Source organism: Arachis hypogaea, chromosome 7 (genome assembly GCF_003086295.3).
Source record: "Arachis hypogaea cultivar Tifrunner chromosome 7, arahy.Tifrunner.gnm2.J5K5, whole genome shotgun sequence".
Lineage (NCBI taxonomy): Eukaryota > Viridiplantae > Streptophyta > Magnoliopsida > Fabales > Fabaceae > Arachis > Arachis hypogaea.
In genome coordinates this window covers 45,176,576-45,194,924 of record NC_092042.1, presented here as the reverse complement: position 1 = coordinate 45,194,924, position 18,349 = coordinate 45,176,576, and the positions used below count along the sequence as shown (strand labels likewise).

At 34.1% G+C, this 18,349-nt stretch overlaps 3 protein-coding genes across 3 annotated transcripts; 2 read left to right on the top strand and 1 right to left on the bottom strand.

The window, feature by feature from the left end:
• Positions 1-5,247: 5,247 nt before the first annotated feature.
• Positions 5,248-7,223, bottom strand: LOC112704070 (aspartic proteinase CDR1). Its single transcript, XM_025755639.2, has one exon. The coding sequence runs from the start codon at positions 7,011-7,013 to the stop codon at positions 5,694-5,696; it is 1,320 nt and encodes a 439-aa protein (XP_025611424.1). The 5' UTR covers positions 7,014-7,223; the 3' UTR covers positions 5,248-5,693.
• A 7,247-nt stretch (positions 7,224-14,470) lies between these two features.
• Positions 14,471-16,117, top strand: LOC112701431 (uncharacterized). The gene is made up of 2 exons (XM_025752189.1): positions 14,471-14,875; positions 14,957-16,117. The coding sequence occupies exons 1-2, from the start codon at positions 14,471-14,473 to the stop codon at positions 16,115-16,117; spliced, it is 1,566 nt and encodes a 521-aa protein (XP_025607974.1).
• A 36-nt stretch (positions 16,118-16,153) lies between these two features.
• LOC114924252 (uncharacterized) lies at positions 16,154-16,846 on the top strand. Its single transcript, XM_029288165.1, has one exon. The coding sequence runs from the start codon at positions 16,154-16,156 to the stop codon at positions 16,844-16,846; it is 693 nt and encodes a 230-aa protein (XP_029143998.1).
• The last annotated feature ends 1,503 nt before the right edge of the window (positions 16,847-18,349 follow it).

Here is an 18,349-nt window from a genome sequence, read left to right as displayed (position 1 = left end):
TAATAAATAGACTTCCAACACAAGTATTAAATGGCAAGACATCTTATGAAGTCCTCTTTAACAAGGTACCTGATTATAATCACTTTAAAGTATTTTGAAGTACATGCTATCCTCTCTTAATACCTTATAATAAAACTAAATTTAATTATAAATCTGAAAAATGTATATTTGTTAGTTACGTTGCTCATTATAAAGGGTACAGGTGTATGTCTAAAACTGTCAAGATATATGTTTCTAGAAATATTACTTTTGATGAAATGCATTTTTCATAGAAAAAATTATTCTTATTTGATCAAAATATATTGAACAGCAAGCAATCCACTGAGAAATTTGATAAGTTTTTTATTTTGTTCCTAATACTATTCCTGTAGTTGCTAAAGTTACTCCTACTTATAAATCTGATTTTATAGCACATACTGATACTTTGTCCACTACTTATGAATCTTCTAAACCTAATCCTTCTTCACATGACTCAGATAATACTTCTAACCCTCATCCATCATTACAAACTCCACAAATTCTATAATTCCTATTTCTGGTCTTAAGGTTCATCTCCCTCCTGAGAATACCAATCTTTCTATCATAAACCCACCTCCATCTCAACCTAATTCGAAAAATATTTCTACAAATATACATCCTATGGTTACTAGAACCAAAACTGGAAAAATAAAACCTTAGGTATTTACTGCTATTAACACAGATAAATTTTATGATGATGAAATCCCAAAGTCTGCTATTGCAGCTCTAACTATTCCTCATTAGCATCAAGCTATGAAGGAAGAATTTGAAGTCCTGGTTCAAAATAACATATGGATTTTAGTTAACCCTCCACTAAATGCTAAGATTATAAGTTTTAGATGGGCTTTTGCAGTAAAAAGAAATCCAGATGGATCTATTCAAAAATATAAAATTATATTAGTGGCTCAAAGCTATATTCAATCTAAAAGTATAGACTTTAATAAGGTGTTTAGTGCTGTTATCAGACCAACCACCATTAAATTAGTTCTGAGTTTAGCTTTATCTAAGAGTTGGGTTATTAGGCAATTTGATTTTAATAATGTCTTTTTGAATAGTGATCTTAGACAAGTTATTTATATGAAATAGCCCAAAGGCTTTGAGATTAATGCTCATATTCAGTGTGCAGGTTAAATAGGTCTCTATATGGTCTTAAACAAGCGCTAAGAGAGTGGTTTCTTAATTTAAACAATACCTTGTTTCATTTTGGTTTCAAAAAAGCTCAAATTGATACATCTTTATTCATAAAGCAATTGCCATATATGCTATCTACATTCTATGTTATGTTGATGATATCATCATAACTGAAAATGATCCTTTTGAAATGAAATCTATGATTAAACAATTAAACTCTATTTTTATCTTAAAAGACTTAGGAGAATTAAGTTACTTTTTAGGCATCAAGGTTAGAAGAACAGAGTCTAGACTATTGCATATCTCTCAAACCAAATATGTTACTAACTTGTTGTCTAAGGTAAACATGGGAGAAGTATCAACTATGCCAACCCCTATGGTATTTTCTTTATAGTTATTGTCCACAAGTTCTGAAGATTTTCAAGATCCCAAGATATATAGATCGATAGTTGGGAGTTTTCAATATTTATCCATTACAAGACCATATATCTCCTTTTCTATTTGCAAGTTAAGCTAGTTCATGCACAAGTCCTTGATTGCACATTGAAAAACTGTTAAAAGAATCTTGAGATATTTAAGCAGGACCAGAGAATATGGCTTTAGCTTTCACAGCAATTCAGATTTTAGAATCTATGAAATTTCTGATTTTGATTGGGCTTGTGATCTAGAGTATCGAAGGTCAATTTTAGGATTTTGTGTAATTTTTTGTTCTAATTTAGTGTCTTAGTCTTATAGAAAATAACATACAATTATTAGAACATCAACTAAGGCAGAATTTAGGAGTTTGGCCTCTAATGAAGTTGAAATTCTATGGATAAAAAATTTGTTGATGGAGTTAGGAGCTCATCTTCAGACCTCACCAATGATATTCTATAATAACTTAAGTTCTGTAATACTAATTCGGAATCTAGTTCTTCATGATAAATCCAAGCATTTCAATTGGATATTTGATTTGTTTGAGACAAAATTCAGAAATAGCATCTTCAAATTGTATATATTACAAGGACCAATATACGCTGAAAAAATGTGAAACTAATCTGTATCTTCAGGAACAGACCAAAATATCAATTAATAGGATAAGAGAATATTTAATCAATCAAAAAAATACAATTCATAAAATAAAGAAGCAAAGAAACATAAAGATATAAGTGAAATATGGAGAAGAAGAAGAATAAAAAAAAACAAGCGGCAACTTGAAGGAGAAATATGGAGAGAGAGAAAGCTGTGTTGAAGAAGAAGCTCAATCTAAAAGCTTTCTACCACGGCAACTATGGTGACAACGATGGCAGAAACTGCGGTGGCAACAACGATAAAAACTGTAGCGGCAACAGTAGCTACAGAACAGCGACAAAAACTGTAGCGAAAACAGTAGCTACAGAGCAAACAGGCCTGAAAGCATGTTGATAAAGGAGGTGGCTAGATTCAAAAGCTTTCTATCGTGACAACTATGGCGGTAACGGTGGCAGAAACGACGATGTAATGGCAGCTACACCGGTAGTAGAGAACTTAGAGTTTTTATCGCTATTCTCTTCTCTTCTCTCTAACTCAGTCTCTCATTTTTACAAACTCAGAGAACAGAATTTTGGGTGAAAAGTTTAAAATTTAATCATGAATTAACTATTACAGAAAGTTTTAGAGTAAACACCCAATCCGGTCCTTGTCCACTTTCACGAAGGACAAAGCGATCCCTGTCCAAAAAAAAGGGACACTTCGACCCTGAACCTTTTTATTTTGGGACAATACAATCCCTCTGTTTAAAAAATTATTTAAATAATAATAAAAATTGATTTTGTGGGGGGTTTTATTTGTATTTTGTGGGGGTTTTAAACCTCCACAAACTATTAATAAGTTTGTTTTTGAAAAATTCCTTCACCAATGGTGGTTAAGTGAAGAAAAACTATCAATGAAAATGATGCCACAAAAAACTAATAATTGTAGTACAAATACTTTTTAAAAGAAAAAAATAACATCGAATAAGAAATGAAAAAAAGAATTTTAATGTTGATAATATTGGTATTAGTAATGATGACGGTAGAGGAGATAATGGTGATGATAAATCAATAAAAATAATAGAAATAAGAGTGATAATAATGATAATGAAGAAGGTAGTGGTAGTAATTAGCTATATTATTGAAAATAATTTTGTGAAGGTTTAAAACTCCACAAAATACAAATAAAACCCCCCACAAAACTAATTTTTATTATTATTTAAATAAATTTCTTAACAAAGGGATCGTATTGTCCCAAAATAAAAAGGTTGGGGTCAAAGTATCCCCTTTTTTTTACAGAGATCGCTTTGTCCTTCGTAAAAATGGACAAGGACCGAATTGGGTGTTTACTCAAAATTTTATAGATTGTCATAAATAAAATTTATTTTGGAAGTTTTTAAAAATCTCTATTAAAAATAAAACTCCATCAATTAAATATAATTTTTTTAGCGTGATATTGAATAGGTTGTAGACATATTGACTAAATCATTGTCTGTAGCTATTTTTGACAAATTTAGGAGTAAATTTAAGATTGTTCCAAGACCAATCATAAGTTTGAGGGAGATCTCAAGCATAGTATGTTACAAAAATTAACGGAATTCCCAAAAATAATTTGTTGGTTATAGATGTAGAATTTTTTAGTTATAAATGCAGAATTTGTTAGCTAGTCTTTTTTATTTTCTTGGCTTGTAACTAGTGTATATATGCTGCACTTCCTCTCTGTAAAGAGTACTAGAGTAGTATTTCCCAGTAAAATTCTAACTTGTAATTTAGTTTTCGAATAAATTACCATTTGTATTCATGAATTTTGCGAACGCTGACAAAAGTATCCATCAAATAAGAAAATTAACGTTATACCCATAAAAGATGAGTTCCGTGTGACAATAGTACCCAAACCCTAATTTTTTTTGTTGATTTTTTAATAAAATTCTCAGATTACCCCTTTTATCTTCTTCCCCAAATTTCAAACATTCACTACCCTCACGCTTCGTCTTCCTCTGCTGCTACCAGCCACCAAAAAATTAAAAAGATTAAAAACTGTGAATTATTAATTATCTGAGATTATTATTCAAATATTATAGATTTTTAGATTTGGTGCAGAAAAAGAAAAAGAAGTTTGAAATTATCAAAAAAAATATACATTTTGGTTTCTTGGTGTCACTGTGGGAACAAGAGGGTAGAACCAAGAGCCTTTGGAAACGGAAGGAAGGATAGGTCGGAAACACAAGATATGATAGCCTCGGTCGCATTTGTTGCAGAGGAGAAGCTTTGCTGGAACTCACTGGAGGAGCAGCACTTGTTGATGATGTCGTAGTCGAAGGCGGACTTGGGAGTGTGGGTCTTTCTTTACATTGCATTCCCCTGGCCATGTCTTCGATCATACTCGACATGTTCAGAAGCTCATCCTCATCAATGTAATCCGCCACCATCATCCCTCCTTGTTCTCCAGTACTCAAAGTGAAATAAGATTCTTCAACAATAACGTTACTACCACCACAACCTTCTAGAGGATTCTGCAGTAGCCTCGGAAGCCTAGCCTGAGCGGCAGCGGCTGCGGTGCTAATATCAGTCCATCAAATGGCATGAAGATACTCTAACAGTAGTCCCTTTTTCTACAGCGCTGAGCAGTGTTTGGAGTCACCGTTGGAAAGAGACACTGGCTACTGGCCTCTTGTTGGCTCTGGTTGCTGAACTCTACTACTTATTGCTTTGAAATAAGAACAACAACAATATTCAGGTTGAAGAGGTTGAAAAGGGTGTGCTTTCTGAGTGGTGTTGTTGCATCCGAAGAAGAAAGAAACAAGGGTAATGATGTTAAAGTTGATTTGGATTTAAATTTGGAGAACAAATTAGGATTGGAATAAGGAGAGATAGAGGTTGAGGATAAAGGTTAGAGGAAGACATCAGGTGCTAGGGTCTCGAGGGAATGGTGACTGGTGGTGGCAAAGGAAGACGAAGGGTGAGAATTGTGAAATTTGAATTTTGGGGAAGAAGATAGAATGGGTAATTTGAGAATTTTATTAAAAAGTCAACAAAAAATTCGAGGTTTGGGTATTATTGTCGCACGGAACCCATCTTTAGGTACAACATTAATTTTCTTATTTGATAGGTACTTTTGTCCGTGTTTGCAAAATTTATAGGTACAAATGATAGTTTATTCAAGAAAATAAATACATTCAACAACACATGTATTGACAATATATTGAGAATTTTTTTATTAAAATATTAAAGAGAAAAAGTATATTAAATCTAAATAACAGAAAAGGATTAATAATAACGAATAGCAACAGTCAAGTAACACATGCATTGAAAATATGTATAATAAAATATAAAAAAAAATTAGAAAATCCAGCCAAAAAAAAATATTAAAAAAACTGCAAGAATGAAGAAGAGCAAACCGCGTCAGCAATCAAAGACTGAATTTTAAGATATAATTATAGATTATAGATAGATTATAGATATAGATATAGATTATAGATAGATTATAGATTATCAAATTATTTTGCATAATTTTCAATTTTTCATAACTGAACAGACAATACAATTTAACCATCATCACACTTTAGAACAATCAGTGGGCTTAAACGACACAACCTTGTTTTGCATATCATAACCCACCAAGTAGTTCGCCTGAGCCAAGTTGCCATATATGGCGCCGTTACTTTCGGCCGCCGCAAAAGCCAAGCAAGCCACGCCATCAGAGACACTAACAAAAGTGTTGGCAGTGTTCAACTCCACATCAGCGCCACCAAAATGTGCAGTAATAGTTGGACCCTCAATTTTATTCCCCGGGGCCTTGTAACAAAGATTGAGCACCTCTGTCCTCACTCTTGGCAAATTCATCTGTGATGCCACCTCAGACTCCAATTCCAAGTACAGATCTTCCGGAAGGAAAGTTAGAAATGTCCCTGAGTCAATGATAATGTTACCTTCTTCAACTACTTTGCTTTTTCCATTAACAAAATCAAGCCTCTTTCTTCCAACACTGATTCCTTCTAATGTAAGGTAATAGAAGGTTTCAATAGGACCTTGAACAATGGGCGTGGAAACCGTCCCAGGACCGGAAACTAAAGCCGTTTGTCCGAAGTTTATCTTGCTTGTTGTATTGTTTGAATACATGAAAGGAATCAAACAGTACGAGAATTTGAACCCTGTTGAAGGGCCGATTTGGGAAGGTAGCGAGACAGAACCACCACCTAACCCAACAATCCCGGAGCCATTCGAGTCGAAGGTTCCATGATTGTTGTGGCCACAACCGATTGATATGTTGGGGAATGAAATTTGGCTACCTGAGGTTGAGCCCAGTGTGAGTGTGTCAAATGCAAGACCACCAATGGAGTATGAACCATCACCATAGGACATACTGTATTCACAAGTAGAATACTCATTTGTTGTTTTAGCACAAGAAGATTGTACCAATGATTCACACACCCTTGTGTTGCAAGGAATAGATTTGTATGTTGTGGAATTTGAAGGGTCAAAGATTGGGTTTGTTTGGTTATAACAATCATCACAAGGCTTGCACTGTGACCAAATAAGGTCACTTCCTGTGTCAGCTATGCCTAAGATCTCAATTGGTGGGGTCCCAATTGAATATCTCATGAGATATTCTCCTTGGTTTGAAATTATGTCCGCTTGTGGTGCATTTGACAACGCTTTTGAGTGTGGGTAAAAGCGATTCACACGGTTCATGGAGCGTTGAAAAGCCTTGCTTAATCTTTGGAATGGGGTTTCAAAGGGGTTGTAGAATGGGGATTTTGTTGAGTCTCTGTGGATGAGTTCCACACTGAAGCCACCGTCACTATCGAGTGAGTGAGAAAAGCAGAATAAGGTTGTTAATTGTAGAACAAGAAGATAGGGATGACGAGTTGCCATTTTTTTTTTCAGGAACGAGAGTGAAGAAAGGTGAATTATGATTATATAGAGTGGATCCACCTTCTCATTTTCCTTGATTGGGGAATGTGGAAAGTGAGAAGTTATGATTTATTATTATTATTATTATTGTTATTATTATAGCCTAATGATGAAGACCATTTATACGTAGGTTAGAGAGTAATATTAATTATTAATTATTACTTACTAGTTCTAGGAGAGGATTGAACTTTGTTAATGTGTGTTGAACATCTTTAGAAGATGAAATCGGAAAAGAAAAATTAAATGATATTATGGAATACAAATTATTTCTATCGAAATATGTGGTATTCATGACCAAAAAAAAAAAAGCAGTAATTACATTAATGATATATTTTTCTTCTTTTTAAGTCTATCTTTCACTTGTTATTTCACTTATGAGAAAGTATACATTTATATGTTGTTTGGCTACATACAGTTGACTTTTAGTCTCTTACTGAGGATTAACGGATTATAACAACATTGAAAGGGGAAAAAAATTAGATCAACAAAATTATTTACATATTTATGTAATTAAATAATCAGTTATTAAAAAATTAAATTTATATAACAGAATAATCAAATTTATTTTAATAGTATAATAATTTTTTTACGGTGTCAAATACATACAGAAATAAAAAGTATAAGAATCAACTATAATATTGGCTAACTTAACAACTTTTTAAAAAAATAGAATTTTAAATTAGGATTAGCATGATGAATTTAGGATTGGCACAACATAACCTTTCACTGACTATCATCGCGTAACAGCTTCCTTTAAGGTCAAGTGATCTCTCCGAGCGTTGTCGGTTCCTCGATTTCAAGCATTCGTGGTGTTGCCGCTGCGTCGTCCCCCCTCCTCCCCCCCCCCCCCAGACTGCTCTTTGCGCGGCGCAGGGCCGAACCGCATCCAATCCTCATCGCCGCGATGCGCGGCTCTCCATGCAATGTCTCTTGCGGCGTATTTAGTCCCTGCACGTTGAGCTTCGCTTGCCATGAGTCCCCTTTGTTTCAGATCGCCGCCGATTATGCTGGATAGAGTGGCCGTTCTCCGTGGGACGTGCGTCGGGGTCAGGGACGGACATAGTGGGTGAGTGAAGACTTCGGCCTCCTCAATTTAAAAAAAAAAAGTTAATAAAAAAAAGTTAATAGTAATAAATTATTAAATATGATTTAATTTTTTTTTAAAATTTATTTAGTATTTTGTTGAGAAAAATTTAAAATAGTATCTTAACAATTATTTCAAAAGACAATTAGGGTTTTGAAAAAAAAAATATCAACCGGTTCTTGAGTTTTATTTTTATGGAACAGATTAGTTTTTGTGTCAAAAAAAGTTAATGTTATTTTTTTGGACAGGGACTAATCAATCCTAAAAAAAAATTATGGTCGAATTGAGTGTTTTTTTTAGGTCTCGTTGTCCTCTCAAGATAATTGTTAGAGGTCAAATGGAATATTCACTCTATTTTATTTAGTATAAACAAAATCAAATCTAATCTAAATATTAATGAGTTTTAATATTTAAAAAGTAAATAATAATATTAAAAAACTTTAAAAAATATTATTATTAATATTTTTTAAATTTTATAAAATAATTTCTTTTATTTTTTGTGATCGGTTTTTTTTATTTATTTAACATTGTCGGTATATTTTATAATATATATTATATTATATAATTTTTTACATAATTTTTTAATATTATATATATTATTAACCTCCGGTTAGCGGTGCAGTCAGACCTGCACATGGAGCTATCCATTTGCCACGAGCCTGTTCAATTGATACTGCCGCCGAAAGGGTTACCTGTCCAGTTGATACTTGATACCATTGATCGGACGTCCGCTGGCTCCACCTTCGTGCCTCGTGCACCATGAGAGATGATCAAAACCTCCTTTCTTGCCAATTGCAAGGTTCCATAAAAAAAAGTAACGCCGCTTTTGTGCGTTTTTTTTTTTGAATTTTTTATTGTTTTTTTAGAATTTTTTTTAATAAAAAAATATTTATTTTACAGAATTTTGAGTGTTTTTTTTTGAGTAAATAAATTTTTTTACATGAATTACTAGATGTTTCTTTCTTAAATTTTTAGAATATTTTTAAATTTTGAAATGTTTCTTTTCTAAAATAAATACTAAGAGCACTTTTTTTTTAAATTTAAAAATTTGTTGAAATTTAAAAGGTTAGCTCAAATTTATTAGTATCATAGTTAGTCACCTAATAAAGTTGAGAGATATGTATAGTGAACGAAATAAGATTTTGTTCTACTTAATTAATTCATTTATCGTTTTATCTTGCTTGCATTCTTCAATGGTAATTCGAAGAGAGTATTACTTTTAAGGGAAATAATGGCAATAATAATCAAAATAAATTGCCTATTTCGTTCATACGTCAATATAATGGAACAGAAACTAAAGGAAAATCAAACGTGCCTTTACATTTGTTTTATGACCTATAATTATGCATATTATTATTGTTATTGTTATATTCCACTAAAAAAAGTAATTAAATATCTAAAATCCTAATCCCTAAAAAAATATAAAACAACTCAGGTTATTATCAGATACCTTAGAAGACAATTTTATCTCCGTACACTGACCTCAGGTTACTGTTTTTTGCTATGCCTGCACGGACCGAATGAGGGATCCGTGGTTTTAAATTAACTAAGGGATCCGTGGTTTTAAATTAACTAAGATATTAAGCAAATTTATTATGTTGTTATTATGTATAACAACATAAAAATAAAGATTCAGAAATATTATTTATAATTAATTATTTAAAAATACTATTAAATTTATTTTTTATTTTTAATAGTATTTAATTTGAAAAAAGATAAAAATTTATATTCAACACACTCTTTATTTTCATGCATAATTTTAATTGATAAAAAATATTTTTTAATTTTATATATAATTTTTAAACAATCTTTAAGTGCATTATTCTTTCAAAATTATTAATTTATATTTGTATTATATCGCTTCATTATATTAAATACTATTTTTTCTCTTACTATGGCTTAGTTTGGTAAAACTTTTACTTTTTAGAAGTAACTTATAAAAATTAACTTTTAAAAGATGATTTTTTTAAAAGTTGTAGCATTTATGTTTGGTAAATCAAATCAAAATAGCTTTTAATAAACATAAGCAACATCAAATGTGTTTGGTAAAATAGCTTTTAAAATTTAAAAATATTATAATAGATATAAATGCAAGTATTAAATTTAAAAATTAGTTAACATATAAGGTTATATTAGACTTTTAAATTTTGAAAAGTACAAGTCAAATAGTCAATTCTAAAAAGCTCTATCCTAGGTGCTTTAAAAAATATCCCAATCTTTTAAAAACTGCAAGCACAAGCATATGATCTTTTTAATTTACCAAATCCAAAATAGGAGCTTGAACTTTTAAAAAGTACAAACACTTCTTCAAAAAGTTTTACGAAACCAAGCCTATATATTGTTCTCTATACATATACATGTCATTGTCTCATCGCCACTATTATATTACCTTGTTCTCTTTTCTCATTTTTTTCTTCTCCTTCCACATCTTCTTCGTCTGATCATTATTAATTATTACGAAGTATCATCATGGCAACTTTTACTCTTATCTGTCATTTTGATTTATAAATATCTATTGTGTTAACTTTTATGAATTCTTGAAGTTTTATTAAAAGAATTAAGACATAAAGCATTTAAAATTTTTTAAAATTATCAAAATTTGATGTCAGTAATTCTAAAACACAATATCAAAATATATTATTTTCAACCAAAATAATTAAAAATAGTACATAATTATAAATCTTTTAACTAATAATTATAAATTTAATTTGCAGTTTAATATAGTAACTTAGGACAGAATACAATCATTATTATCCACATTTGACTGCTATTTTATAAGTTTCATATTTATTTTATTGTGCACATCAATTAAACTATACTTTATTATTTTATTTTACATGTTTTGAAATAACGCCGTCATATTATAAGGATGAGATTAATTTTCATAATCTAATATGAATCTTCTTATTATTTTATTCGTCATTTGAATACTATTCATAAAAAATAGTTAGTTAAAGTGAAATACTATATAAAGAGAGACAGAAAACTTTTAGATTTATCGTTCTCTGGTTTGCTTCTTAAACCTCACTTAATATGCTCAAATTTAATAACTTTGATGGTGGTGATTCTTTGTAATTAGTTAAAAAGTTTCAACTTTCTCGTTCTCTTTTTAACTCTCTTTATGATTTTTGAATAAATTTAATTTTGTTATTAAAAAATTAATTTTTAAGTTTAGAATATTTTTAACTTTCTATATATAATAAGTATCTTTTAAATTATCTAATGCATAAAAGGTTATAACTTTTCATGTATCTTGAAATTCAAAAATTAAAGTTAAATTATATTAGTTTTTTTATTAAGTACAAAAATAAATATTAAGTGTAAATGATATTAGTTCTTTTATTAAGGTAGAAAAACTTCATGAAAGGGTAATATTAAGTTTCATGTTCTTATATACGTGAATATGTACCATTTATTATATTATATATAATCTTTGTACCATATAACAAAAGGTGAAAATCTATAAAGCCAATATAAAGAGTTGATCACAACTTTAGCTTCTAATTTTTTTTGGACTATATTTACCCTCTATCAAACCATTTCATAAAACAAATTATAAAGACAAAATAGTCATTAAATTTATTTTGAAAAATCTAACAATTTTACACTAAAATAAAAACAGTTTTATTACTCCTCTAACTATGATAACACATCTCCCAAATAAAAAAATACAGAGTGTCTGTAACTAAGCGAACATCTATGTCTTTACATATTTTACCATCTTCATATTTTGTTTAATTTTATGTTAGTTTTAGTTTATATCCTTTATTTTATCAATGTCTTTATATTATTCACCATCTTTATGTTTTGCTTAATTTTATATTAGTTTTAATTTATATCCTTTTGTTTAAATCGGTACTCTCATCAATAGTTTGATTTCACTCTAATTATTTTGATAAAATTTTTTTTGGAAAAACTACTAATTTTGTTCTTCATGCACACTTTTATGTGTTTCTTTTATTATCGTCCTTGTCCTTTCTTCAACACGCTCAATTGCATTGTCTCCATCGTCTTTCATTACTTTCATCAATTGTAGTTGCAAATTTTATTCGATTATTTCATGTATAATTTCCACTTACATTTTTCCTTCTCTTTAATTTACTTATTTAATTATATTTTCAATCATTCTTCCATCCTTTTAATTCATTCCTAACTTTTCACGTAAAGATAGTTCTGTCTTTTTTTTATTAATTTGATGTAAATTTTTTTTAATTTTATTAATTTGATGTAGAAAGAAAAAAATTTGTTTATCTTATATGTATTATATTTTCATATTATTTTTTTGAAAATTTTTTTATCTAATTAAACTATCTTTTATTTAACATGTCAAGAATTAAACTTAACTTCTTTTATAATGTTTTGAATAATCTAATTTATAAAAAAATTACATCTTTTTATTTATTCTAAAAATTAAAAATTAAAATTAATATTAGTACTTTTAAACTAACAGAATTAAAATAAAATACAAAAATAATATTTGAATAAAAATAAAAACACAAAATTTTAAATCCCAAAATATAAAATAATTATAAGATAAAAAATTTAGTTAAACATAATTTTTGTAAAATAATTTATGAATTGGCGTAACTATAAAATGAACTTTGAAATGATGATGTGAGTACCACTGTTGTCCATCACCACAAAAATAAACTATGACATATAAATATACAAATTTTTTTCTTTAAAAAAAATTCAATAAATATATACCCAATGCTCTTCATTAAGAATAATAATTTAAGTTTAAATCCATTTTCTCAAATTGTTGATACTATTCAAACTGAATATACTTTAAAGTTTTATGACGATTTGAATAATAGGCATAGATTTTCTCTTCCAATATTAAAAAGGTTTTGTATTTATGGTTAGAAAAATAAAATAAATTTTACATAACCCAAGAGATGGCAAAAGATAGAAAAAAAAAAAGAAAAAGTATGAGGAGCCAATAGAATATTTGTACAATGTGTACAATGGAGGTTTAGGGAGTATTAGAGATATAACCATTAGTGTTACCTTTTTCCATCAGCTGAAACTTTTGGGATGAATGGTATCATGATATTGTATTAGAGTTCTAGATTCAAAAGGTCAAGAATTCGATCTTTGGTGAACCTGAAAATTAGTTTAACTTTTTTGGAAGATGTTTATTATCCCTAGTACTCAGATGGTTATTCTAGATAGTATGGGGATGTTCATTTTGTAACTCATATAGCCATTGTACAAATAAGCCATTGTCTCCCTTGTGGAACTCTAAAAAAATATGTAATTATTGACACAATTAATACCTATGTATTAATTACAGTAAGAGATCTGACTTTAATAATTATGTTTTGTAAATACGAGATTAATAGGATTACCTGAAAAATAAAAGAGAGTACTATATTTAGTGAAACGAAGTAGAGGACACAATGAGTGAGAGTTGTGTGTAAAATAAAAAAATAACCGCAATATGAATGAAGGAAAGTTAATAATAATTGCATTTTATTTCAATTTTTAAAATGTTACTTCCATCACTATTTTTATCAATAAAGTTAAAATTGTTATACAAAAATTGGACACCACTCTCTCTGTATTCTCTTTATACATTGTTTTAGATTATGAATGTATTGTGTATTTTAAAGTTTTTTATTTGTTTAAATATTTATTTTAATTATTTATTATAAAATTCATAATCTTATTTGTTATTAGGCATTTTATATATAGTAGTGTGCAATAAGGGCAAATGACCAAATTAAAATAAACATGAGAAAGGTTTATCAGATTACAACAATGGAGAAATTGATACCTGAATGTCTTGTTTCGTTATTTATGTAAACCGTGGAAGCCAACCAGGGTTTCAAGCTACACATAAACCGTGCCTGGCAAGCAGGTTTTACATGGAAGAAAAGCACAACGTAAACCGTGGTAGGTAGCCACGGTTTACTCTTTAAGAATGAAAGTAAGAAACTGCTGGAAGTAGCCACGGTTTATGAAGAAAGAAATGCATGAAACGTGGCTGGCAACCACGATTTATGAAGGACGTCCAATGGGCATAAAACCCTGTAACCTAGGACGGTTTATGTAGATTGAAAATCTATATATAGTTGAGTGAGATTCAAGCTGGCGAGGAGATCATTATCACAATGTCAAGTGAGGAAGAGTGTGTTCTTGTCTTAGTGCATTGCTCTGGAAAAATAAAAAAAAGTTCACTGACAGAGAATCGTTGAGTGTATTTGATAGTTCATCAAACAGTTTGTCAGATGTGAAGAGCAGCATCTTGTAGAAGCTTGGGGTTTTTGGAAGCAAGTTTGTGAAGAAGATCTTCTACAAGATTCCCATCGCTGTAGTTTCGAGCGGTGTCATGTATGATACGTTGGTGTTAGCGGCTGACGAAGATATTAGGGTTCTGTTTCATTGCGTAAGGAGTTTTCCTGAGGTCAGAATACACGAGCTGTATGCGAAGTTGGAGGTTACTCTAGATAGTTCTGGGGCATCGGCTCCTGTTCATAGCTCGACTGCCGCAGGCGGTGCATCTTGCTCGGTGCCTGCGATCCGACCATCTGTTCCGCAGGTTGCCTCACCTTCTTTTGCAGCTGATTTGGTACAAACGGAGGCAGTTCGTACTGTACCTTCCCCGAATCAAGGGGTCCTGCAGCAGGCATTTCAGGGGGAATCCGGTCGTGCCACAGATGATGAAGTTCAAGGCTTTGGGGAACCTGATCGAATAGAGAATGCAATGCGGGACGATGACTCTGACCAGGAGCCTGTAAATATCTTTGGGGACAGCGATGATGACACCGGTGCTAATCCACATGCATAACAAGGTCCTTCAAGTTCTGGCACGCAGCATTACCCTCCACACTTCTCGACGCTAAACTTGGAGGCTCCGGGTGAAGACCCGGTGGGAGTTGCTACAGTTGGCGGTTCGTCAACAGAATTTCAGATTGGGCAATCCTTCCAGAGTAAAGATGAAGCTGTTCTTAGTGTGAAGGACTATAGCATCCGTCGAGGTGTTGAGTACCGAGTGTTGGAATCGGACCATCTGAAGTATCATGGAAAGTGCAAGGATTTCGGCAAAACTTGTAGTTGGCTGATTCGGATTTCGCTCCGTGCACGAAAGGGCACCTGGGAGGTAAGGAGGTACAACGGTCCCCACACTTGCTTAGCCACATCTATTTCCAGTGATCACCGTCAGCTTGATTACCACGTTATCTGTGCGAGGATTTTTCCGTTGGTTAGTGCGGATGCTGCAGTACCAATCAAGGTGTTGCAACAAGCAACTGAAGCTGATTACGGCTTCAAGCCCAGTTACCGGAAGGTTTGGAAAGCAAAACAGAAGGCAGTTGCACAAATATATGGAGATTGGGAAGAGTTTTATGCCGAGTTGCCACGTTGGATGCTAGGAGTGCAGTTGACGATGCCCGGGACAGTTACTGTGTTGCAGACCTCTCCTGTTCGAGTTGTGGACCAGATTGATGAGTCAACAGTGTATTTTCATCGTCTGTTCTGGACATTTCCACCTTGCGTTGAGGCCTTCCAGCATTGCAAGCCGCTTGTGAGTATTGATGGTACCCACTTGTACGGCAAATATGGAGGCACCTTACTGTTGGCGATTGCACAGGATGGGAACTCAAACATCCTCCCGATAGCATTCGCCCTTGTAGAGGGGGAAAATGCCGAGTCATGGTCTTTTTTCTTGTCCAACTTAAGAACGCATGTGACGCCACAAGAGGGTATCCTTGTTATCTCAGACAGGCATAACGGCATCAAGGCTGCACTTGAGAATCCCGTGAATGGTTGGCTGCCACCACGTGCTTATCGGGCGTACTGTATCCGTCATGTGGCAGCAAATTTTAGCCTTTCTTTTAAAGGTAAAGATGCCAGAAGGATGCTGGTTAATGCGTCGTACGCAAAAACTGAGGCAGAGTTCTATTACTGGTTTGACATCATACGTACAGAGAATCCGGCCATGTGTGACTGGGCGAACCGGATGGAGTATGAGAAGTGAACCCAACACCAGGATAGCGGTAGAAGGTTCGGGCACATGACGACGAACATCAGTGAATGTGTGAACTCCGTGTTAAAGGGAACTCGCAACCTCCCGGTCACTTCGTTGGTAAAGTCCACATACAGAAGGCTTGCTGAGCTATTCGTGCTCCGGGGACAAATAGCAGACGCGCAAGTTGGATCTGGACAAGAATTTTGTCAGGCTTTGGTCAAGGCTATTGAAAGGAACATAAGAGAGTCAAGGTGCTTCACCGTCACCTTGTACGACAGGCACCAGTCGGAGTACACGGTGGCTGAGACGACACCGACTGGAAACTTCTCGTTAGGTAGCTATAGAGTCTCGCTGAAGGATCACACATGTGATTGTGGCTACTTTCAGGCGCTCCATTATCCATGTTGTCACGCCATTGCTTGTTGCGCCCACTCGCGGCTTAATTGGGCACCATATGTGCATGAAGTGTATCGTATGAGTGAGGTGTTCAAAGTTTACAGTCACGGGTTTGTTCCGCCCATCCCAGAAGGCCTATGGCCCCCATATGCCGGGCCAACTATCATCCCTGATCCTAATATGAGGCGAGCGAGGGAAGGTCGTCCGAAGGCAACTAGGGTCCGTGGTGTCATGGACCGATCTGCTGAGAACCAGCCCAAGCGCTGTGGCCTCTGTCGACAACCTGGTCATACACGGAGGAGCTGTGGCCAGCGAAGAGATATTGCTGGCGGAGATAGTTAGGATGTAGTAATTAGCGTGCTGTTGGGTTATTCGCATAAGTTAAATTTCTGTCTCTTAAAAGCATTGTTGTTATTCATATGTTTCTGTATCGTCATTTAAGAATGTTTCTTTCTTTACTTGTTAAATTAAGACAGCTTAATTTAGTGTTAATGTCATTATATTGTTTACACAAACTTAATCGAAACGACTACATCATAAAACATATTTAATAGTCACATACATCGCAATCAGATACAGCACCGGATAGTAGAATAAAAGTTTAAACATTAATCCAACAACATAATGGAAGAAAGTTCATAGAAAAATGGAAAATACACAGCTAACTAATCAGAGTCCTCAATGGTGTCACTGTCGTCATCGTGCAACTGACCAATAAGGTGACCTCCAGTGCCACATAATGGAGCACGAAGAACCCTCCTCGGTCTCTGATCCACCTGTGGCACGGGTGCCTGAGGAGGAACGACGCTGAATGCCGAAGCTAGGGTCCCTCCTAACGCGAACCATGGGTCAGATGGTGAAGCTGCAGGCTCGTTCAGGTCAACCGGCAACTGTAGCTGAACATCTTGAACATGTGGCTGGTGCTCGGCAAACTGTGAATGAACCTCATCCATCTGTGGCCTATAATGAGTGCCATCATCGTCCCCTAACATGTCTGCTATATCTCTAAAGAACTCTGACTGACTCACAGGATCATCGATGTCCACACCGACGGCCGCGGTAGTATAGTCGGCGAACGCCTGCGGGTCAACACTCTCGAAAATCTGAGAAGAACCCCCCACGTCGTACGTAGGCTGATCCATCCCTGTGGCCACACCACCAATGTCCTCACCAACAGCATGCTCACCAGTGTGATACTTGCCGGATGCTCCTCTACCACGGGCCCGTCCACCACCATCCCGCTGACCATGTCGTCTAGCCCTACGTCGAGGAACACGATGATCAACATCACCTCCATGATCATCACCAGCCTGGTCCTCCTCCAAGCGGTCGGCCAGCCATCGCCACTCTCGATCCGTAGTATGTGTGCCGATACGCCTACGCCGGTCCACGTGGCGGTTGTCCGGTCTGTCGACAACCTGCACCATCGGAGGTGCCTGGGATGACCCTCTATGACGAGCCTCCTCAGTCAACACAATAGGCCTGGGATCCTGAAATGCAACCTCCGGGGATAAAAATCTATGGGCCACACGACACCACCAGTCCAGGTACTCAGCTGATGGCCCAGGATCAGCAACTCGGTCAACCGGTAAAACTGTGGCATGCCGATCCTCCCAATGCTGATGCCACTCCCGATAATAGGAGGGGAACAACCTATCTCCACCCGTCCCGTCCTTCGCATGAAGCCAATCTATGTTAAGAGCCAACTGAGGGAGATGCTGAACCCCGCCGAACTGCGGCATAACCCTATTCACCTGGTGCCACTCAATGGCGGCAAAATAAATGAGGCTGGTAACTGCCGTCCATAGCCTGCGGTGCTCGTCAACTAGTATCTCTGGATGAACA

What these genes read in the sequence shown, in the direction of transcription:
- LOC114924252 (XM_029288165.1), top strand. Translation starts at nt 16,154, where the DNA reads ATGACGACGAACATCAGTGAATGTGTGAACTCCGTGTTAAAGGGAACT.
- LOC112701431 (XM_025752189.1), top strand. Translation starts at nt 14,471, where the DNA reads ATGTATGATACGTTGGTGTTAGCGGCTGACGAAGATATTAGGGTTCTG. An exon ending in ATGACTCTGACCAGGAGCCT is followed by an intron (nt 14,876 to 14,956) that starts GTAAATATCTTT and finishes TCTGGCACGCAG; the next exon opens with CATTACCCTCCACACTTCTC.
- LOC112704070 (XM_025755639.2), bottom strand. Translation starts at nt 7,013, where the DNA reads ATGGCAACTCGTCATCCCTATCTTCTTGTTCTACAATTAACAACCTTA.